Here is a 27843-nt window from a genome sequence, read left to right as displayed (position 1 = left end):
CCAGTTGAACCCTACAGCTTCTCCATAACCCTGCCCATGCTATATGATGATCCCCCACTGCCCTCAGGCATTCCTTCCCTTTCACACCTTTTATTTTAATGACGAGAAGTGCTATAATTCTGCTTCCCCTTCCATACCACTAAGAGCAAGCCCCTGGGAAAACAGAAGCACATTAAACTGTCATGTAAACAGGTCTTAGAGCAGAATCTCGCACCTACAAAGCCCTCAGGAGCTTTGCCAACTGGATCTAAGCTGAGGTGTGAATTAGCATGTAGATCACATGATGCTGTGAAAGTTCTTTAGGTCAGTATTTCTAAAGAGGCAGCAGCCTCAATAATGTCCTGAAGGGAGCCAGGAAGGAAAGGTATTGACATATGCTAGGAAATGCTCCCAACTGTATACCTGGGTCATGGAGTGGGTGCCCAGAGAACGCAGACCTGGACTAACCAGCATGCCTAGGTTCTTCACTCACCTTTCTCTGTCCTTTCTGCCTCCTTCTCCTATAACTAGAAGTCAGGGAAGTAAAAGTATGCATGTCTAGAAGCATTTTTTTGAGAATGCCTTTCACTATCTGTTCATTAGAACTGCTCACATCTAAGTCATGTAATGCCCACTAGCAAGAACTATAGCTCTGCTCTCAAAGCAATGTGTCACATTGTCACGTAAGTCTAACTCACACACTAAAAGCAGATTACCTTTCATCCAAACACATAAGCTGGGACCTTAAGTTTCTGATCAGACGAAAATGGGAAAACTGTTCTAGCCTAGCTAAATTAGGATTCTCAGTTATCAGCAAAATAGTTATTAATGTTGTCATTTTATGCAGAAAGTGAAAGAGGGAAAACTGCAAGAAGCAGGGACCTTTTTTTTTAAACTACACATTCATTCACCCAAAACTATAACATCTGAATAATGTGAACTAGAACTGTTGTGGTTTAAGCCCAGCCAGGAACTACTAAGCACCACGCAGCTGCTCGCTCACTCCCATCCCACATGAGCCACGAAAGGCTCATGGCCTGAGACAAAGAAAGGGAGAGATCATTCACCAATTACGGTCACAGGCAAAACAGACTCAACTTGGGTAAAAAGTCAAACTTGTTACCAATCAAATCAGAGTAGGGTAACGAGAAACAAAACCAGATCTTAAAACCACCTTCCCCCCATCCCTTTCTTCTTCCCAGGCTGAACTTTACTCCTGATTTCTCTACCACCTCCCCTCCAGCAGCACAGGGGGACAGGGAATGGGAGTTTCAGGCAGTTCATCACACGTTATCTCTGGTGCTCCTTCCTCCTCCATGGGAGGACTCCTCACACTCTTCCCCCGCTCCAGCCTGGGGTCCCTCCCATGGGAGACAGTGCTCCACGAACTTCTCTGTTTTAAGTCCTTCCCATGGGCTGCAGTTGCTCATGAACTGTTCCAGCGTGGTTCTCTTCTGTGCAGTGCAGTCCTTCAGGAACAGACTGATCCAGCGTGGGTTTCCCACAGGGTCACAGCCTCCTTTGGGCATCCACCTGCTCTGGCATGTGGTCCTCTCTGGGCTGCAGGAGCAGACCTGCTCCACTTGTTACCCCCCACGGCTGCAGGGGCACAGCTGCCGCCTCACCACAGGCTGCAGAGGAATCGCTGCTCTGGCACCTCTTTACCCTCCTTCTTCACTGGCCTTGGTGTCTGCAGAGTTGTCTCTCTCACATCCCACTCCTCCCGCTGCTGCCGGCTCCCAGTAGTCTTCTTTTTCCCCCCTCTTAACTATGTTATCCCAGAGGTGCTCCCACTGTCACTGATGGGCTTAACTTTGGCCAGAGGCGGGTCCGGCCTGGGGCTTCCGGCAGCTTCTCACAGGAGCCACCCCTGTAGCCCCACCCCCACCCCTGCTACAAAACCCCACCACACTAACTCAATAAAAGGACCCTTTTAAATTTTAAAATCAGTCATCCGTCATAGGAATTTTTACACTGGAGAGCTTTATGGGATGAAATATCCATACTTCTGTGGCCTCTTAATATCCCAGAAGTCAGGTGGCAAATTGAGGCAGTCTGATAAATCTCTGAGTGTTGTGTGGAGATAAAGCCTGTTCATGTGCGCAGGCTCTTCTGAACCTTGTCTCCATTCTCAAAATCTGATTTGATATATTTCCTCAACCTATCCAGAAATATCAGTGTCTCCTAAGACTTCTGTAAAACTGGGGTTAAACTCTATTTAACACTCACTCTGTTCACACACATCTCTTACATCACATTAATTAGCAAAGCCAGACATCTTGCATTTCTACACAGAATTCAAGTTTTCTATTTGCAAAGACAAATATTCAAGTCTTATAGAATTCATTAAATACTGTTATTCTAGAATCATAGAATCATAGGACGGTTTGGGTTGGAAAGGACCCTAGAGATCATTGAGTTCTAACCCCGCTACCATGGGCAGGGACACCTTCCACTAGACCAGGTTGCTCAAAGCCTCATCCACCTTGGCCTTGAACACCTCCAGGGATGGGGCATCCACAGCTTCGCTGGGCAACCTGTTCCAGTGCCTCACCACCCTCACAGGACTCAACATCCTTCTTGCACTGGGGGGCCCAGACCCGGACGCAGTACTCCAGGTGGGTCCTCATGAGAGCAGAATCACCTTCCTTGACCTGCTGGCCATGCTCCTCTTGATGCATATTCTAATACTGATTTTATTGGTACCATTCTGGCACTCGTATTAAAGATACTCAGTAGGATAAATATATTTTATCCATTTTGGGGAACAAAATCCATGAGTATGACTTATCATTTTGCTGTATATATATGTAACATATTTATTGGAATGAGTCTCGGAAAACAATAACTTCAATTTTCCAAAATATATTAATGGTCTTTTTACAAGTCTTATTTAAAGACAGTCTCATGTCGTTATTATATTTGACTATCTCTCAGTTACAAGCTTCGTGCTGGAGAGTTAACAACTCACTGATATGTCACCAAAACAGGACAGCTTAAAGATCATGCATATGTATATGATATATGAAATACATCATATATTCTTAGCATGTCTCTTTTGCCCCAGGGTATCTGGGGATTATATTTCACTGATCTTGTCACTGCTCTCCATTTGAAATCCTAGCACACTTCACGTGAAATGCAAAGCTCAGTGGAATTTATGCTTATCACAGTGCTTCCTGCTTTCACAAAGCAGCAGCAGTAGGACTGAAGGATAATTTCCTGAGGTTAACATAAAATGATAAGGAGACCTTTCATGTGAAAAAACATGTAAAAGTAAGCATGGTAATATTTTGTCACAGCTCCCTCCAACAAAAAGCAGAGAGGCCGATTGTGGAGCAGCCATGTAGAGCACTCTGAAGAACAGGCGCAAAGTGTGTTAATGGGTGGTTGGCTTCCTCCAGAGAAGAAGCATGGGGAGGCAAGTGAGATTCCCACATAACTGAGAGGACAGTGGCCCAGGGCTGTCAAGAAAGTGCAAGGATTTAGGCAAAGGTTATATGTCAGGTACGTACATCAGATTCCCATGAGAGATCAGTTTCTTCTGATTTTGGACTTTGAATTTGGATTTTGTCCAAATGGTCTAACTGTCAGTTCTCATGATGAAAAATTGAGTTGTTTCTATTTCCCCATTACTACTGATGTCCAATGGAAATTTGGAACTGCGTCTATTTTTGACAACCATGACAAGAGTAATCAGATAAATATCTATTCTGCCTTAGCAGAGCATTTGCTACAATTCTCTTTTACAAGTAATCTAATTCACTAGTAGATGCCAATCCTTTTTTTTTTTTTAGAGAAATACTAACTTTGCACAAGGTGATCAGAAGTCACCCACCACTTAGATGATCAAGCCTTTAGCTCCTTGGTGAATACAAATAAGCCTGCCTAAATACAGCTCATCTCCTTAGGAAGATACATATCCTCTTTCCAAAAAGAGATATTATATATAGAAAAGATTAACTTTTTGCAGACTTAGAAGGATTGAACCACCGACTTTTGTAGCTTTTTTTTTTTTTTAATAGAAACAAGAGCATAGACACAGGTGCTTCCTTTTTCATAAAAATGTAGGAGAGAATTCAATGTCACATTGCGTCCTGCCCCTGCTATGCTTCTGCTGTTTCTGAGGCCACTGGGAGATGTATACTACACCTATAAATACTGAGGAAGCTGTTTCCATAGCAAGTGCTAAATGTTTAAAAGCTCTATGAATTTCTTTCTAGGATTATCCTTTCCTATGCCTTTGCATGATATAAACAGCCCAGAGAAAGGAAATGGATATGAGCTCCAAGACAAAATTAATTCAGTATGATGAACTCAAGACTCTGGAGTGGTTTTGAGGTATAAACAACTTCAGAAACTATTGGGACAGAGCTGGCAGAAATGTCACTGTCCACTTCCCCTAGCACAGTTCTCAAAATTGAATGCTGTGCTCTGTTTAGGCAAATAAAAATCCCAAGTGAGCCCACAGAACACCTCTGCTGATATCTGGTCACTACTGCATATGCCACTTCTGATTTTTCTTACATTGTGTGACAGTCTGGCTCACACAGGCTTTTAATGCCTTGTTCATGCCACGGACAAAATAGACCAAAGTCTTGAGAAACAGGGATTATTTTCTAGAGATAACTTGGAATTTAGCTATTGACTAGCCAAACATAACCCATACATTGCAGCAAATAAACCTGATCACAGATATGCTTATGTAGGTATGTTTACAGTGAAAAATAAGCAAGATGCTTATTTCAGGCCAGGCTGGATGAGGCTTTGAGCAGCCTGGTCTAGTGGAGGGTGTCCCTGCCCATGGCAGGGGGGTTGGAACTTCATGATCTTTAAGGTCCTTTCCAACCCAAACCATTCTATGATTCCATGATTCATTCTATGCTGACACAGACAATGTGGCAAAGTGACAGGTATTTAAACAGCACTGAAGAGGATAAATGCAGAAAATAAACACAAAAGCAGATTTTTAAAAGCTTTTCAGCATTTAAAATGTCTAATTTTCACAGCATGTACATAAGCCTTTTGTAAGCAAACCTCAAAAAATATTTATTAATTCACACATGTGGAGGACATCCATAAGTGTGCCTTTACCATTGCAAAAAAAAAAAAAACAAACAAAAAAAACCAAAAAAACAACACCCAAACAATTTAAAGGAGCACCTAGTTTTGATATATCCAAAATTGACACTGTGTTGCATAACAACATCTATGTCTACAGCAGGGGAGAAAATAATGCCACACGGTTTATACAGAGTGCATACAAAATCCGATTATCTACTTCAGTTGTTTGAAACAATTATTGTATGCAGTGTCTGAACAATCCATTCCTTAACATTTTTTTCACATTTGTCTCACTCTAAGACTATGCACTCTACCATCTGCTCTTCTACCTATATAGCATTCCTTCTATTTAATAGCAAACCACTGGGAGTAGGGACTCTATTCACATTTTAGTACAGTGTATGTGTTAGGGCCTTTATCCTCAGTAGAAAAACGAGGAGCACCTTATTACCACACAGCAACTGAAAAACAACAAACTATTCGTGCAGGAAAAGACGTTTGCCAGAAAAAGTTCACAAATACTATCATGTCTCAAGGAGCCTGGAGATTTCTAAACCTGTTCACGCACATTGCAGAAGCAGTAACAGTGAGGTGAAATTCCACTCCTAAACCTCGGTGAATTCTTTCCTTTGCCCTCTAATGTGCAGTTCTGCCTCAGCAATGGAACTCCTTCCCTCCTTCCTTCTTTCCTTTCTTCCTTCTTTCCTTCCATCCTTCTTTCCTTCCTTCCTCCCTTCCTAAGCCCACATTTCCGTACCCATGCACACAGGTACCTCCTGATAATATAGGCACCTCAGTCCACTCTAGAACTGAGGCACCATTCTCAGCATGCAGGCAGACATGCTGCGGGTGTAGGGCTAGGAAGGAGCACTGTGCCAGGGTGGTGTTACCATGCTCCCAGGATTCGTCTCTGAAGTGGAGCAGCACAAACTGCTCTGTTCAGAGCAGCGTGGACTGAGTCCTACACCTAGTCAGCTAATACAGCCAGAGGAGTGTGGGTAGAGCCAGCTCTTCTCCTTCTCTTGCTACTCCCGAGCAACTAGCTAGCTGAGATGGGGAACATACTGGTGACACCTTTCCACAATCCTCTGTCCATCCTCACAGCCAGAGCTGTAGTCAGAGCAAGCCTGGTGTAACCCAAGAGTGAAGAATCTGTGGGGACAACCAGACTGACTATGATCATTTGACTGCCTGAGAAAGAGCGGGGTGAAATCTAGTTTGCAAGAAACACATATTTCACTAAAAGGGGAAGATGGCACTTCACCAGAAAGGACAGCTTACGTTTATTGGCTGAGAGCTGGGACTTATACTGGCCTCGCACCAGCCGGCAGGTGGACCCATCGCCATTGCAGACCCCACAGTTATCTTCTTTGACAGTGCTTCCCAGCTGGCGGTCACAGCCAACGATCTGGCAAGAAAGAAAGATGTGCAGTTCAATGTGAGCACCTACTGACTGACTGCTCGTTCCACCTCTGCAACTAATTACCACCAAGTTTCTCTCTCAGCATCTCTAGAGGGCCATAAAGTACCTTAGCAATGAAAGAGGCTGAGCAAATCTGGCTGGGAGCTCGAACTGAATTCAGACGTGAGATAGTGAGCAGGTTAGTACTCAATGGCTTTTGCAGTCCAGAGAAAGAAAAGCGTATTGTTGGAGGTTGTTTTTTTAGGGCATTGTGAACATTTCTTGGTCAGAGTCCTATCAGAAATTACACTTCTTAGAGTTTCACAAAGGAAAATGCCTGAAATAGATAAGAAGACAAATTGGAAGCAGACAGATAGATAAAAGTAAGGAGCAGTACAGATTAATAGTAACATGGCTGAGATCTCAGTGAGATTTTACCTGCTATGCAGTTGGGAAAACCATGTGGTTTTAATTAAGTTTGACAATAATCCCATTCCACACTATCAACGTCTGTGTTCAGACATTGTCAAAAATCTAATAAAGAAGGAGGGAATGGTTAACACAAAAGAACTGAGAGTCAGAAAAACAATTACCTGCTATGAAACTGGCTTTATGTTTATGTGCAAATTGTTTTGTTCAAAATTTAAAAATTTCAATAGATAAACTAGGCTTCTCAGTTTGCAAAAAAACTATAGTTTCCAGGAGAATCAAATACAAATCTATAATCAAATACATTTACAATTAAACAAATGGAATATAAATTTATTTAGCACAGTGCTAATGTAGACTTTTTGTTTGAACTTTGAATTCTACATCCAAGTTATGAATTCTGCACATAAATAACTGAAATCCAAGAAATCAAGCAACTCCATACAGTGTTATAATTATCTTTATCCATACTAGAAAATGAAAGGCCTTCTAGCATTCTGGCATGCAAAGTAAGCAATGAAAATTTTTTTGTGTATAAATTATACTTAATATACTTATACGATATATACATAAAGATTTTACTAAGACTCTTAGCCAAACAGTGAGTATATATAAGCACAGAGAATTTTAAATACAGCTTATTTCAGCTTTAAGTTTTCCTGCATCTGTGAGTTTGTTAAATCAGAGAGCTGGGTCCTAGAAACTGATAAGAACAAACAGGGCACATATCATCTAGGCTCATAAAAGCGGCATGTGTAACTTGTCCACTTAAACATTGAGACTAATATTCCTTATCTGTACAAACCTATGTATGCAGAATTGCATATCTCTGACAGGGTGAGATGTAATTCCAGGTTTGACACTTTCTCTTCACTTGCATGTGAAGATGCAGGCTTTGGTTAATATCCAGCATTTACTTTTAGAAATTCAATTCCCATTTCTAACTTTTTTATTTTACTAGTGGCACAACAGCAGTTTCCTTGGTTATCTATCATATTGTTAGTATAATTAATTTAATTTAGATAATCATAGGTTTCGATTCAGGCTTGATAAAAGCTATCAATAAATTTCTTTGACTTTACCCACTTCTACTGGGTCAGAACTGGATCAGTCTCCTGTGCTTCTGCATTCCCTTGATGTCTTCAAGGGAATTAATGAAGGCTAAAGGAGTAACAGTCAAGCATAAATGATACATTTCCCTGAAAACATAGTCATGTTTTCCCATCCCAAGACTGCAAGAGACATTTTATCACATTAGAAACACCATGGCAAGTAAAGGTTAGACAGCTGCAACAAAGGTAAGATTATCTTGACTACGACTACTCCATACAGAACTTCCAAGTACAGATATATAAACTGTATCAGTGATATCATGTAAGATTTAGATATTTTTTTTTTTTTCTGAATAAGAATATCCCTACAGGAGTTGATCCATCTTTGATACACACAGAGTGTGGTCTGCTTTAACTTTTGTGAATGTTTCTGTACAGACAAGAATGTGAAAAAAAATCACTTGCATGATTTGAAAACTGTATGACACCATGGCTACAAATCAGACTGATTTCATTCAAATGCATTAGAGCTCACTAGCACCCACAGTGAGAAGGGTCCTGCTGCGGAACCTAAACAGCAGAGGAAAAGCCAGAATTACTTTTCATACCTGCTCATAACATATTTTATATTCACTCAACAGTTCAATCTACTGTGGTATCCAAACCTGCATGCCTTTGTCTATTTTGAAAAGAACACATGAACTGCCTGGATGTGAAAAGGGCTGGATCTTAAATATAGCTCTGAGGCAAGCAATCTCAAAACCAGACTTTACCACTTCAAAGCCATTTTAACTTTATGAATCATCAGCTCATACGTTGCCATGGACTGTACTCAGATTAAAGTCAATTTATAAATTGAGCAATTTGGTGCTAGGTCACAACTTCAAGGCTGGGTTGGAGGCACATGGCAGCGAGGTTGGCACTAAGTGATCTTTAAGGTCCCTTCCAACCCAAACCTTTCTATGATTCTATGATTGTGGAGGAAATTGCCAGGAAAATCCCAGGTGTGGAAGGAAGTTATATTGATGTTCATTGCTCTTTTTGTGATTGACAGCCATTGACAGTGTATAGCATAAAAATAATTATTTTGATGAAATACTGGATTTTGGATGGAGGTGTGAGCAAAATGGACATCTGTGAACTTACGTGGTATGTACAAAATGTGTTTTAATCTTCCTCTACTTGGTAGTCTCTCAGATAATTTAATGCTATTAGAAATGTTGGTGAAATTAAATAGATTTCTTGTTTTTCCCCACAGTTTCTGCCAAGATTTTATGTATGAAACTTCATTAAAAACCCTTACGAGTGATCAAGGTTCCCAAGTTCACTTTTTTTTCCCCCCCCCCTTCACTACCTAGGGAAATTCTTCTTCCATCCTTTGGAGGTAATTACATTCAGTAGAAAGGTTGGCCATGTTTGCAATTGAGTCACTGATGCTTTAAAATGGAAAACACTACTCCATATCTCTTATTTTTTAGTAGCCCTTACATGAAAACATATCGGCTGGACTCCTATGAAAGAAAAGGATCAGACAAAGAAATATTAAAGCACTCCTGAAAACATACACAGTTCATGAGAATAATAACTTTTGTCTCTATGAGCAGAAGAAACAAAGGTTTGTCTGAGTTGAGATGAGAATATGTAATTTCCATAACATCATTTTCACTCTCTATCAAGCTGCAGAGAACTCACTGCAAAAGATGAAGGTATGGGAAAAAATATGTCACCATCCCCGAGAAAAATGTGGAAAGTTAGCAAGGACAGGAAGGCGGATTGTTTCTTTCAGCATATACCCATCATAGGAACAAAACACAGAGGGGAAGTTTTGGAATAGCTATAATCAGGGATGCCAAAGAGGCAACATGCTAGGAGAGACCCAGCTATCAGGCAAAGTAGATTCACTTAGGCTGAAGAGCTAGAAAAGCCTGCCAAGACACTAGCCTGTGGGCATACTCTTCTGAGTAGGGGTAATCACGAAAATAAGCACCATGGAAAATACTACTTGGTCAGCTTGGTAGGCAAAGGAGTGAATAGGGATATTGTACCTCTAATCTACAGCTCAGAGTAATGGTTTGGTGGACATAGTTTGAAACAAAATACTGACATTTTTGAATCAGAGGCCTGGGGAATATTTCATTCTCTGAAAAGCTTTGAAATGTCAACTCCTTGTCTTGGTTTGAAATGAGAACCAATGTCAAAATTCTAAAGTTTCGGTGGGATGGAAACTTCCTTTACTAATGCATTCTAGTCCTGAACTTAATATATCCTGGGGGTTTAGGGAGATTAAATCTTTTTCAATCCATAAAGGGCTGCGAATGAAGCCCCCACCAGCAACAAAAATAGATTAGTGCAACAAGTTGTGCCTGGAAATGTTCTGAACTAAGCAGTTTTCATACTCACTTCTATTACAGGTTAAGCTTCCTCCTCTTAAAGCAGGGTAATGAAGCACAGACTTTCCACACTGAAATCTTTTGAGTTTCAAATTGCTGAAGTGTGGTCGGAGACTTGAACTGTAGATTGTTACTGTAGATTGTTACTGCTCAAAATGTCAGAACCAGCTCCATTCAGTTCCCTGACAATCTAATCCAAACTCCATTAAAATCAAGAAAATACACTTGTAAGTTCAATAGGCTTTTGGTGAAGCTCTTGCATCTTTCTAAAGGTGTTCCTATGCAGCTCATTGCTATTGTGGTTAAATGCCATTATAGCAGTAAAGGCAGATCATGCAGAGCTCTAGAGGTCTCTCAGTATATGGAAGAGTGAGGAAATCACAGTGGACAACCAACTCCCTGTTCAGTTCTTTACCAGCTCTAAAATGAGATGGTTTTTATTCTCCTTATAGGTTTAGCATAAAAAAGTTAGCAACAAAAATCTGGAATAATAAGAGCTAATCCCTAGTTGGCCGAGTTTGTATTGTTTTCTGGCATAAGACACCACAGTTCTGCTCAGAGGTAAAGACTCCATATTACGTTTTAGGCTGAAGTCCCATACTTCATGCTGAGTTTGATTCTCCCTCCCCACTCCCACTTTTACTCCACTGACAGCCAATGAGTTATCAAAACAGAAAAATCAGGATACTTCTGACTCTGAGATAAATATACAAAATAATTTTTACAGGATACTACAAGAAAAAAAGATGGTCACGAAGTTAGCAGAGCAATTGCTCATGTATAGTTTAAAGGCATCAGGCTGAAAGTCCCACAACAGGAGTTGGAACTAACTGAGTGCGTGCATGAATATTATGTGTGTATGTGTTCCCCTTGCGGACTTGAACTCTGGCTCAGTTTAGCAGATTTTTCCAGAAAGAAAACTGGACCAGCAATGACAGGTTCTGCTTCAGCCCTGCTAGCCTGGAAATGCCCTGAAGTAAGAAGTTTTCATAATAATTTCTATTCAGTATTAAGAAACTCTGGGCAGGAAATAATGTAATAAAGCAAGCTTGCAAATCTAGCCAATTATAAATAAATCTCTCTGTTTTTCAAAGGGCATGTCTGCAGTTCAAACACAAGAAGTTCTGAGAATCCGAGAAAAACAAAGTTGCCCTTCACATGGATACTAATGTGGAGCTCAATGTGGGACTTGTGTTGATTGTCACTGCTCAGCTGAAGAAAGTTTTGGATGTGAGCCACTGTTTCAACTGGGTCCAAAAGCCTGTTTTACAATCAGGATGAAGAGCTGTTGTACTCCTTAGATTATTGTGGAGAGAACAAGCTCCAGGCTGTACATCAAACTGGAACCACACTCATGTCTGTGATGCAGGGACTCATAACCCTTGCCAAAGTGTTATCTGCCCTCCAGTTCACTGACACCTTATGATGACAGTTTGCAGCCCCAGAGCTTTTCTGTCACAGCCTGCCAACATTATCCTGTGACAGGCAGCACCAAGCACCAGGCAGGATCCTCCTATGTCCCAAGGACTTTAGGTGCAATCACACCACAGTCAGCAACTCTAACTGAAGACCGTAATGTGCTTTCCACAACAGCAAGGCAATTTGTGACTGTGCTGGTATCAGTAGGCCTGGTGACATGTGCAATCAGTGTACTTGCAATTGTACCTGAGCCAAACACAACTTGCAACTGTTCAGGCAGTGTAAACAAACTTCAGTCACTGATCAGTAGCCAAATTGTTAAATATAACCACTGGAATGACTGACATCCACCTTCCAACACACTAAGCACGTGGCAGACCAGCTCAATGACTTCATGTTGCTTGTTGCCTTATCTACCACTGATCCAATGGAACTAATTTGTAGATCCTGCTTGGTATTTGCCCCATTTGTCCTAGCCCCTAGCATTCCTAGCTAGACAGGGTTCTCTACTATCACTATTTTTAAATGCAGATCAAGACCCTCACAGAGCCTCCCCAAACCAGCACAGCAGACGCGATACACTGAGAATCAGTGGTTCTGATCAGGGCTTCAGCCAAAGCTCTAGAAGCAAACAGTAAACACTCAACAGCAGAAGGAACCCAAGAGAAATTCCTGTTTCTCAGGTTTCTCTCAGGGAAAAGTGTAAATTCAACCTCATTCTGAAATGACCTTGATTTAAAAAGAAGCAATTAAACCAATTTAAAAGCTACAACTTCTAAACAAGTATTTATAGAGGCATTAAAATCTTGGATGTGGGAAAAAGGCAACTCCTAGCCTTATACGCAAATTTCATTAGAAGGAATCTTTCTACATAAAAAAGATTGAATTTTTCAGGTTCAGTTATACATAATCAACCAATTTGTTGTGTGGGCCAACATAGGAGAGCCCACAGATGTGGAAAAGAAGCTGTGTCTAGTTCATTCTCTGATGATACAGAAATTCAGAGGCTGCCATTCTGTAAGGAGCAACATTTAAACAGAATTAAGTTTCAAGAGTTTTTAAACAGATGATAAGAGGAAGAAAAGAGGCTTTTGTGATTATTGAGATTTACTTACCCATTTCATTTACACTTTTCTTTGTTTTTGGCTGGTTTTGGGTTCACATGTTCTTATTCCACCAGAGTAAGAATGAGATTCTCGTTTATTCTTTCATGTTTTTGCTCTTTTTGATGGATGAGAACAAAAAACCCAACTTTTTATAGTCAGTGCTTTATAGGAGGCAGTTATTGAAACGTGTGATTTTCTCCAGAAGAACTGCACATATTGTCTGGATAGATAGATTATCTAGCATTTTCAGGGGAAAAAAATTGCCAGGTTTTGTAGAAGATGAAAATACTAAAACGGAAGGTGATTGCAAAGGCCAGTGTAAGTCCAAACCCATCAAGGCAGGTTTTCTTTAGGTTCCTCAGAACAATGTGCTTGAGAAACCAAAAGTAAATTCAACAAAGTCTGCCCTCTGGACCCATTCTGTTCTAGACTATGAAGCACTGAACTGTAAAAGCATTTTATTGGCACTTGTGACACATTACAGTTCCCTGTGATCCTTTGTTAGCTCTGGTGACTTCATGACATGTTTGATACTGCCACTCAGACCTCTCCTCTGTTCGGTGCACAAGATTCCTTCTCTCAGACAGGCTTCTTTTGTTGACAGGAGCTGTTCCTCTGTTGGCTGCATCAATGGGGAACCAGCTGCAGTGCCTGGCTACTAACAGTGCCAGCACAGACTCTGTTGCTTCAGGCAGTCACATAATCTGTGTTATCAAGGAACAGACTTCACCCACAGTCCAAATACTTGAGAGAGACTGCAAGTCCCCAAGCCACTGCTGAAAATGCTTAGTCCACATGGTATTCCAAGCTGCTGCTCAGTGGGGAAGAGCAGTGCCTGCAGGCTCTATGAGAAGACAGTCACGATGACAGAGTAAACTAGCTAAAAAGCCTGCAGCCCTCCTGTCCTGGATTTTCAGTAACTGGAAGCCTTGCCAAGGTCTTCAGTGAGAATCATACATTTTCTTTGGTGGGGATTCTCAAAACTGCCCAGTCAGGGCGGACATCTTGCTATCTTCACACAGCACTAAACCCTCTGCGTCACTCCCACACACTTCAGCTTTTCAGGTGTGCTAAGAAAATACACGAACACAGACGACATCCTGGTAACTGTAATAGAGCTCTTAAGAATCTCCAAACTGTTCTTTTGAATTGCTTCTTTTTGTTAAGCCCCCAAATTACAATGTGCTTCTCCCCAGAAAAGGGAGGTGCTCTGTGTGCTGCTGGTCAAAGACATACGCACAGTAAACAGCTTGTCTACTTCAAAGTAGCAGTAGATACTGTTTCTGCTGAAAGACTAGAACAAGTATCTCTGCAGTGGTGCCAATCTCTGTTGGACCATAAAGTGGAAAACCGATAGCTCAGGGCAGGGGAGTGGAGTTCTAATAATGTAAATTCTTTCACAAAATAAACATATCCCCATTTCCTTGACACTCTCTGCCACAAAAATATTGTTACCTGGCATGATGATAGCAATTTAAGTATTTGGCTTATGAGTCATTAGGTTCTCCACCCTACTCCTTTCTGTGTGTTGGAAAGATGTCATGCTGGGGGGAAAAGCTACTTCTTTCATCTCAGAACAACGACACTCAACAAGAACTCAAAATTAAGATTTGTTATCTATAGAACATGAGGTAGATAAGGATGGAGAGTATTAGACAAAAAGTTCAAACAGCAGTTCAGCTGCAGCCTGACAGAGTTCAAAAGCACCTGACCATCAGAAACCAAGAATTCACTACTTTCTGAAATGTTACCTTTCCAGAAGGCATCCAGGTTTCAATACACTCTAAAGAAAGATGGATTCTATTCAAACATTTAGGCCCAGGAGCTTGGTGTAGACATCAGAAACTGAAAAGCCATGACAATTATCACGCCAAAAGGCTGGGCTAAACTGAAAGACAGCTTAGAAATGATACTGTTATAATGCCTTCTACATATCTAAGGAAAAATAGCCACCCTCTTGCCTAAATAATACAGTTATTACTACACCTTTTGAATTTATCTTCTAGTGTTTTATAGCTCAGAAAAGGGGGAAAAAAAAGACAGGTACAAACAGGAGCCAGAAATAGCTGAACTACAGGGGACTGAAATCCCAGCAACATGTAAGTACCTAGACTTATTTCACCCTAATGCTTTCCTTTGTTTTAACCTGACTTCTGTCTTATTCTTGGTAGAAGCAAAAGATCATTACTGGAAGCTCTCATGGGGGACTGAATGCCTCTAAAAATCTAAAAATGAATACACACTGGTAGAAACACAAATGATGCCTGTTTGTAGAGAATTAGAGCCACAAAGATGATTAAGGGAATGGAGCATCTCCCTTATGAGGAAAGGCTGAGGGAGCTGGGTCTCTTTAGCCTGGAAAAGAGGAGACTGAGGGGTGACCTAATTAATGTTTATAAATACGTGAAGGGTGAGTGTCAGGAGGATGGAGCCAGGCTCTTCTCTGTGACATCTAGTGATAGGACAAGGGGCAATGGGTTCAAGCTGGAACATACGAGGTTCCGCTTGAGTATGAGGAAAAACTTCTTTACAGTGAGGGTGACAGAGCACTGGAACAGGCTGCCCAGAGAGGTTGTGGAGTCTCCTTCTCTGGAGACATTCAAAGCCCGCCTGGATGCGTTCTTGTGTGATCTGATCTAGGTGTCCTGCTCCGGCAGGGGGATTGGACTAGATGATCTTTCGAGGTCCCTTCCAATCTCTAACATTCTGTGATTCTGTGATTCTGTGATTCTGTGAATTAATAGAACGAAGGCCATTCATTTATCTGCCATCAAATGTGCAAGTTACAGCCACTTTCAGTCATCTTGTGTGAATGCAAAAGAGAAACACAGGCAAAAATATCTTTCTGGAAATTACTGTCTCTCAGAGTTTTCACAGTTAGATAATATCTGAAATTAAAGTGCAGAAAAATTGGATTGTGTCAAAATAAGCACATGATCCCCTATGTTACCAGTAGTAATCATGCATGAGAATAGTCTCTAATATTAGAGCAATGAATGTTGCAGGGTGGAAAAATGAAAGCCATTCTCTTCCAGGGCTTCAGACAGGGTGGGAAGAGTCTTGGCCTTCTCCTTCCTTGAAGCTGGAGTCGACTTGAAGATTATGAGGGGAGCATGCAAAGAAATCAGGTTCCAAGCTAAGGAATGTCTAGTAGCGGTGACGAGTCCAGGTGCCTATTTCTGCAGCAGCGCCCCAGGTGCATTGCACAGGGGCAGCTGGGACTCCATGCAGTTTTGTGAGCCTTCAGGAGCCTGCTGGGGTGACCACCTAACCTATATTCTTTAAAATCCCTATTTTACTTGTATCAAGCAGCTTTCCTATGTCAATGAGTACAACATCCATGCACCAAACACACTGAACACAGTATTAAGTGATACTGTTATCCTGATTAGCTTTGTATTTTGGGCTGAGCTGGAAACAGGAAAGGATCTGTGCAACAACACTTCGTAGATGAAAGGGAGAAAGAGAAATGGTCCATCCTGAAATCATGATAGAGAGGCAACATAGCACAACCGTCTATTTAAAGGAGAGCAGATTTTTGTTCTTTTCTGACATTACGCAACAGCCAGTGTAGCCTCTCTCTCTGACGAAAAAAATTATAAGCACACACATGTATTTATATAGACATTTAAGTATGTGTGTATATAGAACCTAATAATTTGGTAACTATACAGTGTGAAAAACGCTTTAACAAAATATATCTTCACTGGAGAAAAGTTTGCAAAAAAGTCCACGAGGTAGGATATGGGGAAATATAAGGTGGGTAAGTTTCAAATCCCTGTATAGTGACAGATGTTCCCATTTATCACATTTTTGTATTTATATGTTATTATTTCACCTATTAAATTTCCAAACCTTACCAAACCAAGCAGCATATGACCATCCAGAAGGTAATATTTCCCTTATATTAAATACATTTTTAGAATTGGTGAATCTCAATTCACAATCAATTTCTTTGCCTATCACAGATTTATAGCAGCAAATAAGTAACTTCAAAATGGTAAGCAACAGTTTGTAATCCTACATTTGAAACAAACACATTTTACTTGTGAAGAAGCTATCCTCAACACACTTCTGGAAAAATATTCTTAACCCGGTGCATTCACTGCCTCAGCTTGAGATAGACAATAGTTTTGCAAATTCAACTGAGTTTTGCTGGCTACAACTCTATTGCAATACTGACTTCAAAAATAAACAAGCTGTAGCAAGCCATTGCTCTTTACTAAATAATCTTTTCTAATGTTTTTGAAAACCAGTGGTTTTCAGCCTGTGTCCATAGTGACCTGACATAGTGGATTGACCCACTGTCCATACACTGAGCACTAGTGTTACAGGTACTTTTCACTCTCTGTGAAAGGTACCTAAGGAAAATAGGCTTGTTGTAAGCTGACTTGAATTCATTATGCAGCTCATCAGGAAAAACTCTTAGGAATTAATAAATCAGAAAAGTTAAAAACTACCTCCAGTAGTATTTGGTAGTAGATCTATAAAAAAAAATTTAACACTATCACAAACAGAAGACATTAAGATAAGCATTTCTGGGATGCAGCTCTCTTTACCCAACAACCTGTAAAACTGAAAGAACGTAATGGAGAAAGATGGGTAGTTTTGGGAGAAGAAACAAAAGTGCTTTTTCCAACCCTGAACAATCTTTTCGTAGTAACAAACCTACTCAAAGGCCTTCTTAGAAATTACTACCTTTTTATCATTGGACCTAATCCTTTTATTAGAGCTACAGTGATCAAAAACAATACAAGTACAAAAGTATTACTGGCATAGCTGCTGTTGTATTTTTTTGTTTGTTGGTTGGTTTGCTTTGTTGGTTTTTTGTGTTTGGTTTTGTTTGGGTTTTGTTTTTTTTTTAAAGGGCTCTTGGGATGAAGGCAGGAGTTAAAATATTTTTTGCATTTTATAAAACCAACTGTAGGATACTTTTTGAGTTCCTGTGGTCAAACTGCATCCAACATTTAGTGAATGAAATTCAGCTAAATAAGAGAGGGGATGGAAAAGTACATTTTTGCATTTATTTTGTTGTCTTTTACTCACTGAAAGGCTTTAGTCTGTCCCACAGAAAAAAGTATGGATCTATAACATATGAGGAAGCAGTTTTGCAGAAATACAATTTTCAAAATACCTGTATTTAATACCCTGTTATGAAGACAACCCTGTGATAAAGTAGCTGAAAGTTGAGGTTTTTATGTTTCGTTCCCTTGACTTACTGCATACAAGTTTTGCAGTCATGGCCTTCCATGATGGGCATACAGCATCAGTAGACATGGGAATAGCAACTGACATAATCTACCTGGACTTGTGCAAAGCATTTGATACTGTCCTGCATGACATCCTTGTCTCTAAAATGGAGAGACGTGGATTTGATGGGTGAACACCTCAATGGATAAGGAACTGGCTGGATGATTGCACTCAAAGAGTTGTGGACAAGGGCTTGATGTCCTAGTGGAGACCAGTGATGAGTGGTGTCCTTCAGTAATCCATACTGGGATCAGTATTATTTAATGTCTTTGCTGGGGATGTGGACAGTGGGATTGAGCGCACCCTCAGCAAGTTTGTGGATGACACCAAACTGTGTGGTGTGGTTGATACTCTAGAGGGAAGGGACACCATGCAGAGGGACTCTGATGGGCTGGGGGGGTGGGCCCATGCAAACCTCAAGAAATTCAGGAAGGCCAAGTGCAAGGTCTTGCATCTGAGTCGAGGCAATATCTAATATAGATTCATAGAATCATAGAATGGCTTGAGTTGGAAGGGACCTTAAAGATCATCGAGTTCCAACCCCCCTGCCATGGGCAGGGACACCCTCCACTAGACCAGGTTGCTCAAAGCCTCATCCAGCCTGGCCTTGAACACCTCCAGGGATGGGGCATCCACAGCTTCCCTAGGCAACCAGGTCCAGTGTCTCACCACCCTCACAGTAAAAAATTTCTTCCAAATATCCAATCTAAACCTACCCTCTTTCAGCTTGAAACTGTTACTTCTTGTCCTACCACTACACTGTCTGATGAAGAGTCCCTCCCCATCTCTCCTGTAGCCCCCTTTAAGTACTAGAAGGCTGCTATAGGGTCTCCCAGGAGCCTTCTCTTCTCTAGACTAAACAACCCCAATTCTTTCGGCCGATCTTCATACGGGTACAGGTTGGTGGATGAGTGCATTTAGAGCAGCCTTGAAAAGAAGGAGTTGGGGTACTGGTTGATGCAAAACTCAGTAAGAGCCAGCAATGCACACTCGCAGCCAGGAAAGCCAACCAGATGCTGGGATGCATCCAAAGCATGGCCAGAGGGTCGAGGGAGGTGATTCTCCCCCTCTACTCTGCTCTTGTGAGACCCCAACTGGAGTACTGCATCCAGCTCTGGGTCCTCCAGCATAAGAAAGACCTGGACCTCCGTGAATAGGTCCAGAGGAGAGCCACAAAGATGGTCAGAGGGCTGGAGCACCTCCCATGTGAGGACAGGCTGAGACAGTTCGGATTGTTCAGCCTGAACAAGAGAAGGCTCTGGGTAGACCTTATAGCAGCCTGCCAGTACTTCTGTTAATTGTAGTTTCATTCTTTTTTTTAGGCTTTTGCAACAAAATTTAATCTTTCAGAGACAGTGGCTACACTTTTTTCCTTTGATGGGAGACCTTACATATTTGCAACCTCTCAGCAGTTAGCTAAAAAGGAGTGTTCTGGTTATGGACATTTTCAATGTCTAACCTTTCAATATGAAGATAAAATAAGCTTTGTAGAGGCTGTCACGATTTTTCACAGAGAAGGACTCTTGTTGTCCTGTGCTGTATCTGAAATGTTTAAAGCAAGACCTCAAATTATACACTTCATGGTGGCTTGCATTGCAGGGCAAAAAAAAGAATGTGAGAAGAGTAAATGCCTGTGAGAATAAAGGGGATGCAGCGATTCTGCGTGGAAAGGGAAACTGCCATATTTTCACTTTTCTGTGAAGCTGGGATCCTTGGGCTAGTGAGGAGGAAGGGATGGCAGAAGAGAGGGACCATTCCACATGCATAAGTAAAAGAGATGGTCCAGGCTGCAAGCATCTTTTCCATGAATATGACTTCAGGGAAGAAATACTCATCTACATCAGGTAAGGATTTGGCCGGTACTGATGGGACCCATTTTTTAGAAACACTGCAAAGCATCTTACTGTCTTGCCACATATTTAATAAAAAACCCAATAGTTCTTTGAAAAAAAAACAACAAACCAACACAAACTGATCTGGTGCTATACAGCAACATGTAGATTCTGCCATTAGCACTGGAGGTAGCAGAAGCCTTGGATAATCCATGATCATCCACCTGAGAAAGCAACATCTGATTTTCTTGTTCTCCTTTGCCAGAGTTAACAAAAGGAACATTTGTGGAATTCACACAAGCAGAAGACAAAAGTTAAATGGAGAGAGAACCAAGTATGAAGACTATGATAACAGGAAGAACAAGTGAAAAGGATAAGGAAAATAGAAAAAAGCCAAAAAATGAAAACGGAATATCTCTCCTTCAGCAGAAACAGAGAGAGAAATCCAATATTTTTTTTATTGTGGCAGGGAAACTGGATAACAGGAAGGGTATTTTGTTTTCATTAGGAAAAGTCCCAGTAGGTTTCATGGATTATTGGTGTTTGGGGCACAGACCTTTCAGAGCACAAAGGGCCATGCTCTTCTACCCAGTGCAGCAACATGGCTGGTATTTATTTAGAACTCAAAGTGTGAAAGTGTGAGGCAGGAAAGAGCTGCACTAACAGCTGGCTGCTTGAGTAAGTAAGCAAGGGAGAACATCCAGTTAGAGACAGGCAATGACTGGAACACGTCAGGAAAGGGCACAGTCTCCAACCAAGTGAAGTCATCATGCGAGTGAGGATAAAATTTGTGTGACAACAGAGAACAAAACATGAATTGGCAAACACAGAAATGGAGAAGAAATCCACGCATTTACCAAATTACAGTAGGATTTTGACAAGCAGCACATAAGGCTGGTTCTTTGTTAAAATGTTGTGTAATGAAATGAATGAAAGGTGACAGAAATTTTCTTCAGGTGAATTTCCAGCAATCCAGTGTGGTCTGGAATAACCCCTCTGGAGCAGAAGCCCCTTGGAAAAGAGAGGGTGGTGGCAGCTGCCTGTTTATCTGACCTCTCAGATGACTGAGAAATCGATGCTCCAGAGATTACACCAAAACCTTGTTAGAAACAAGGGCATTCAATTTAACTATTACATTTTGCCTGAAAACATCCACCTTATTTTAAACTTGCTAGAAGTTTTAGCAAAGTTTCTTAGAACAGAAAGAAATCAGAGGGGAAAAAAATCTACTGCTACTCAGTTTAGTTCCTGTCAGCACGTGACAGCAATTTTCATTCTTTCTGAGGAGCCACTTTCTTCTGCTTGTGTAGCCTTCTCAAAGAAGAAAAAGAGAAAACCCAACACTTTTCAAACCTGCAAAAAATGAAGATGAGAGATAGGACAGGTGCAAAAACTTCAGTTCTTTCAAGCTAACTAGGAAGAAAGAGGAAATGAAAAAGAAAGAAAGAGCAAGGAGAGAAAAAAAGGAGAGAAGGAAAGGAAGAAATGCCGGGGGGGCACACAGAATGAGAAAGAAAGAGCAAAAGATGAAAAGAGAGAGCGAAAGAGAGAAAGAGAGAGAAAGAGAGAGAGAGAGAGAGAGAGAAAGAGAGAAAGAGAGGAAGGAAGGAAGGAAGGAAGGAAGGAAGGAAGGAAGGAAAGAAGGAAGGAATCCTTAGTGAAATGTGAAGGTGAGCAGGAAACTCTCGGTTTTACTTCAGTGTGAACAGTTATTAGTGAATCTGAAATGCTGCTTCCACAAAGCATAGACAACTTCTTCTGAGTTTCATAGGTGCAACCAAGGATCACTGGCAAAATGAGACCAGTAACTCTAACTTTGTAACTCCAACTGCCATATGCGGAAATTGCTTATACCCTCAAAAACCCAATAATGGATTTAAAGTAGAGAAATTTGTTTAAAAAACAGGGAAAATTAAACAATAAATTACAAGTTTTAAAATGTGTTGTGCTCTGGATCCCCCTTGATTCTACCCATATAGACATTTCTTAATGTGGAGCATTAAAGCCCTATTTCTCTTAAAGAGCATTCTATTGACTTCAGCATGCTGGGTCAAACTAGTTGCATTATACCAAAGGGGCATACTGTATCCTGAGGTAAACTCAAAACAAGAGGCAAAGCTTACATCTGCAAAGTAATCTGTATTTCTTTAAAAAGAAGAAGGAAAAAGGGACCCAAACAACACAGAAATCCATACAAAAAGGAATTTTAAGTGGTTAGGAGGAACAAGACAATTAGAAAGAAATAAAAGGCATTACAAAAGGAGTTTTAAATTTGAATAATAGTGTTGCTCAATCTCTATCACCTATGGATTTAAAAGTAAAACTTCAGAAATAAAAAAAAACAAAACAATGCTAAGAAATTAATTCCCATTAATTTCTAAGGTGTTTTACACAAAGAAGAATGGCAAGATATAGCCCATCTCCTCATGGAAGATAAATACATTTATCTTTATGTAATATGGGAAGAGGCAAGACACACACAGCTTGCATGATTACTAAACTGGCACAGTCATGTGTACTGCCCTATACCATGAAACGTGTCTGAATCAGCAACTTCATAACCTCTCCCACAACCTACCTCTGTAAATAAAAATATTTTAAACATATTTTTAAGAATCTCTAACCATATTCTTATTTGAATCAAAGATTCAGGGATATAGTTTGTTCTACACACAAAGGTGACTTTGCTTGTCCTGAATACAATCAGAAGTCTCTTTTGACTTTAAGTGGTAGATGGCCAGCAGGTAAAACAAACAATTCAGCTCAATATCTAGTAATTAAACAAAGACTTATAAATATGCCATTAAGTTACTGGTCATTCTAAATCTCCAAACAACATGAAAAATGGGATAAATATAAGAAAGGGATCTTGTAATTTCCAAATGTTGCATCTTGTGAACAAATGCGTATTTGCCAATGAGTGTGAAAACCAGCACCTTTTAATCAGTAAAGAGCACTGAGGCACACAGAAGGCAATACAACTAATTCTTCATTTCTTCCATTAATAAACTCAGGAACAGTTTGTGAGCACACAACAGGCCACAGGTTGGCCCAAATCTCACATGCTAAGAAATATCCCTGTGATTAGTTCAGAGAGCTGACACTATGTCTACGTAAGCATACACTGATCTTAATGTCACTTTTACTAATTCACGATTCTTGGTCAGGCTCTAGTTGAATAGGCATGTTTATATGTTTTATAAACTATTCTAGCTAAATGACATGCAATTCCTTCTTGGTTGACAACTACAGTGTAAAAAAGTCATACCTTATGGTGTAATCAGAACATACTATGAAAGTCCATACACTTTCTGTAATAAAGACTCATTTAAATAATAGTTGGATCAATGCAAGCCCACTAGGATGGCAAACTTAAAGTTACTTTCAGTAGTTTTGCTCTGAACAATACAGAAAATATACCCCTTTAACCCTGAGATGGTGTAATCACTTCTTGCACAGAACCTGTTAACAAACATAATTCCACTTTTTAATACTCAGGACCTTAGACTGAATACAACTCTCATGAGACTGCACTTTTTGCAGTTGTAACAAACCATGCCTTCATATTATTACAGCTGTCTGCTGCACTGCCCCAAATCATGCAGTTCCAGAGACATCTCTTGAAAATGCTGTTGAACCCCCAGGATTATTATGAACTCTCACAAACTACTGAGACCTGTGATTGTTACATTTAGAGTGTGTTAACAATTTTAGGTAAGTGGTAGCCTGCAGCTACTATTGCAAATACGTGGAAATACATTGTAAGATCATATTTTGTCTCATCTGAAATTTACATGCACTCACTATGCTTACAGAAGAAAGCTTATTCACATAAATGTTACAGAGCAAGAATGCTCCACTTTGTTCTTCCATAATACCATGGTTTTCCGTTCTTTTAAAAGACCCTTTATAGATCCTATGGAAGAATGTTGCTTTCAAAAAAGTTTCGCCATTAATTCTGGCAAATTTTATACTGTTTGCCTTTCTGGACTGCTTCAATAGTATTAGCTATTGCTGTGATAGATAGTAAAGCAGCTGCCGACCTAAAGCATACAACTAAGGCAAATCTAGTTATGAACTTTCTAATGTAGTACTTCTAGTGTCACAAAGATATGACTGTCTAGCAAGGATGCACTGTGACAAGAACACTTTGAGCTGCTTTAAATTTAACACATCCAAAAATAAAAAAATTATTCACTGTGAGGAATGCAGCATGGGCATTTGTATTTTAAGATCTTTTTTTTGTCATCCCCAAAAATGATGCAGTAATTTTAAAGTATATGGAAAGTGTTGATGAGGAAACTGAATCCTGAAGATCATGAAAAATATACGGTCATTGTGTCTACGCGTTAAAAATTATTCTACTGTTCTAGTGCATATAAAGAAAGGGTTAGTTTAACTGAAATTCCTCAGGGACACTAGTGCTAGTGTACTTGTCTATTTTCAAAATACTTGCCTTAGCCACAGAAATAGTTAAGAAATAACATCAGTCTTCATAGTTGTAATAACACAGCTACCTTCAGCCTTCCAAGAGTAAGAAATATCATGAGAATACAAATGCGTTTGTTTTAGTAGTGGATGCTTATGAACTCTGTTCCTAAGGGAAAGTTTTCTTGAAAAGGTATCCTCCACATTTGGATCAAAACAGAAATCAGCCTGACACAGAGCATTAATGCACTGCTCCTAATTTCTAGGCCACTATAATCAGAATATTTTGAATCATTTTCCCATCCAGATTCCTGTACCTCCAAGATAAGTTTTTCAAAAGATTAAAGAACACCAAAGAAGACTAACACTAGTCTGTTTCATTAGGCAATCTGGAATTTTGAGAAACTTGTGCACTTGGATGAGGTCAAGAGGTCTAGATGATTGCCTTCTTCAGATCACAAATGAGATTAGCCCAATAATTGCCCACCTTGTTTCATTTACTGCAGGACTGCTTTGGGCTCAGAAAAGAAAATCAAAGAAAAAGGAAATGGAAGAATCCAAAGGCACATAAAGTGGCTGAAAAGACACTCGAACAACACATCAAGCCTACATAGATTTTAAAGAGATTGGGCACTGAAACATGAATCTAGACTCAACCTTTTCTGAGATTCAGGTGTGTTCAGAACTTAACAGAGATGGTGCAAATGTCCTCCCCTCCATCAAGCTGTAGCCTACATGTAGTTCAGGAGACTAAAGTCTGATGTAGATAGGTTCAAAAGAGTAGCAATATAGAAGTAAAAGCACAAAGGTAATAGAAAAGCAAATTAGGATGCCAATAAATTGGTTGAATGATCAATAGATCTCCATGCACTGTGAAGTGAAGGGTTAAAACACCCCCATATCTCACTTTTAACAAGCAGTGAAGCTGAAGCCCAAGGAGACGCAGCAGCTTGCTTAGTCCTGTAGCAAATCAATGGCAAATCTTCCAGTTTAGTACCTCATCTACTACTATATGGTTTGTGACTTGCAAGACGCAATAATCCTCAGAGATAATGTAATTTCATAGACTAGGAAAACTTTGGTATACCTAAATTAAAAGCTAAACCATTATTTTCTTATGGTGCTTTCAAATAAGATCTGCTACTGCAGCTTAACCCATGACAACTATACAAAACAGTTCAAAAACTGATAACACATTCCCCCCAAAAAACCCCCAAGGAAACAACATAAATTGAGAAAATAACCTTTGAATTTGTACACCTCTTCCAAACAAGGTAAAAGTCACCTTGAAAGAATGAACACAGATGATTAAGATGAGCACCTTAAATGATACAAGTATGGAGGAAGGGAGAGAGTGAGACAGATGTGAAGGGAGGAGTCATGAGAAAAGGCGTTAGGGTAGGGCTTCTCTCCTTACTTGGCACAAGCCACTGATGCACATGTCCAGGGATTCAGTGTAGCACCGGGTCCCATCCAGAACCTTTGGTGCCAGTTCCACAACCAGAGCCACTCCTCTGGCCTGGCACTTCAGTGAGCAAGGGTTGTCAGGGTCGTTAGAGACAGGAAGCCATTCATAAAACTGTCCCTGGTACTTGACGTCGTTGTGAGCAGAGCACTGCTGGGCACGAAAATCACCTGCTTCTGGTGGGCAGTCCTGCAGAAAAGAAAGAGGAAAAGGTTAGCAGGTCTATCTGGGACAGTCAGTTGCAGTATCATGCAGCTGGCTGTGCTCCATAGCTGCCAGATGTAAAGAGTTTTTCTGTTTAAACAAAGAAGACTGATTGAAATAGCTACAGATACACGTAATTCAACTGGATAATTATACCTTTCTTTCTTCTTTCTGCAAAAATATTGAAAGAACATCAAGACTGTGTGTAAATATGCTTGGGACATAAGAACTGCACTGTATGTGTCTTAACCACAGCCCTGAAAATCTCTTGCTGAATCTCTTTCCATTTGTGCACATATGTGGAAAAGTCTGTGTGCACAGCCACTTTCTTCCAGCCAAATTCTCCTCTTTGTTTGAAGAGAAAGGAAAAAGGATTATGTGATTTAATTACTTGTTTATTTAAGCTCTCCTCACTAGCTTTTTTTCACCTCAGTGACCTAAATCAGTTGGAAGGGCAACAAGAATCAGGAAAATGTGATACATATTTGCATTTCTTTAACCTAAGATTTCATAACTCTCATAATTAGTGAGTTATTGTTATTTTACCAGAAGACCTTTAAAAGGCGCTTTGTTCATCCTTCAGGAGGTTTGTGAGACATATAAACCCTACTCTGAACCCAGTACACCTGATATAAAAAAAAAGACCACTCATACTACTTAAAGTCTCTTGTTCATGAGAACGTGAGGCTTCTCTTACCCACATATGCTTTCTTGCCATAATTTGGCATTGAAAACCTGGAGTCAAATTCTCTAGAGAGCAAGAAGAGCTTCAAAATAATGAGACTTCAGGCAAAATAAACACAAATTCTTTTTATTTCCTTTACAGTTTGTGATCCTTGCAGAATGATATTTGAAGTTTTCCTGTGCAAGCAACCACAAAGGCTAGAGATTCATTGGTTTTCTTAGAAGTAACCTGATTTTCTCACATACTTAAAGGAATACAGGAGCTAAGCTTTAGGAAAAATATTAAACATCATGAGAACTGTGACAAAAAAGCTAAAATTGGCTGTATGGCTGCCTCAGATTACTAAAGTCCCATAGTCATCCACCTTGCCGCTATAAGGAAATCTGCTCCTCAATGATACCTGGTCAAATACCAGGTAAAATGAATACCTGTTATACCCTTTGCTTGAGGACCGTAACTTTTTTTTAGAGAGAGTCATAAATGTTGAGTATAGACTTGATAGGGAAGGATTTTGATGCGTATACAACCACACAACTAGACAACATCCTTATAAGCTGCCTGTATTCTCTGTTTGTCCTCAAAGTACTTTGTCCTATAGAAATTCAAGTGTCATTAATAACAACCTTATTCATAAACTTTTCCTCCCAGCTAGGAAAGTCTTACTGCTATTGAGGTGAAACATCTCTTCTGAGGTTTAAATAATGATTTCTGTTTCTCAGACCTTCTTCTACCTCTTCTGGAGGGAAATTATGCCATCCAGAGGGACCCTGACAGCCTTGAGAGGTGGGACTATGGAAACATCATTAAATTTAACAAGGCCAAGTGCAAGGTCCTGCACGTGGGTCGAGGCAATCCCAAGCACAAATACAGGCTGGGTGGAGAATGGATAGAGAGCAGCTCTGAGGAGAAGGACTTGGGGGTGTTGGTTGATGAAAAGCTGAACCTGAGCTGGCAGTGTGCGCTTGCAGCCCAGAAACAAATGTGGAGGTGATTCTCCCCCTCTACTCCATTCTCGTGAGACCCCAAATGGAGTATTGTGTTCAGATGTGGGGCCCCCAACACAAAAAAGACATGGACCTGTTGGAGTGAGTTTAGAGGAGAGCCACAAAAATGGTCAGAGGGCTGGAGCACCTCCCCT

The 27843-nt window shown here is 40.3% G+C and overlaps 1 protein-coding gene across 1 annotated transcript in view; it reads right to left on the bottom strand.

The window, feature by feature from the left end:
• LOC104464828 (ADAMTS-like protein 1) overlaps nucleotides 1-27843 on the bottom strand; it is a gene marked incomplete at both ends in the record, with an annotated part of 49292 nt that overhangs the window by 3651 nt on the left and 17798 nt on the right. Inside the window, 2 exons of the mRNA XM_010077668.1 lie at nucleotides 6325-6451; nucleotides 25769-26005. Coding sequence (XP_010075970.1) covers nucleotides 6325-6451; nucleotides 25769-26005 — 364 coding nt within the window. The remainder of the gene's footprint in view (nucleotides 1-6324; nucleotides 6452-25768; nucleotides 26006-27843) is intronic.

This window comes from Pterocles gutturalis, unplaced genomic scaffold (assembly GCF_000699245.1).
Source record: "Pterocles gutturalis isolate BGI_N339 unplaced genomic scaffold, ASM69924v1 scaffold5803, whole genome shotgun sequence".
NCBI lineage: Eukaryota > Metazoa > Chordata > Aves > Pterocliformes > Pteroclidae > Pterocles > Pterocles gutturalis.
Note: the sequence above shows the minus strand (reverse complement) of the source record. Positions and strands in the feature narration are given on the sequence as shown.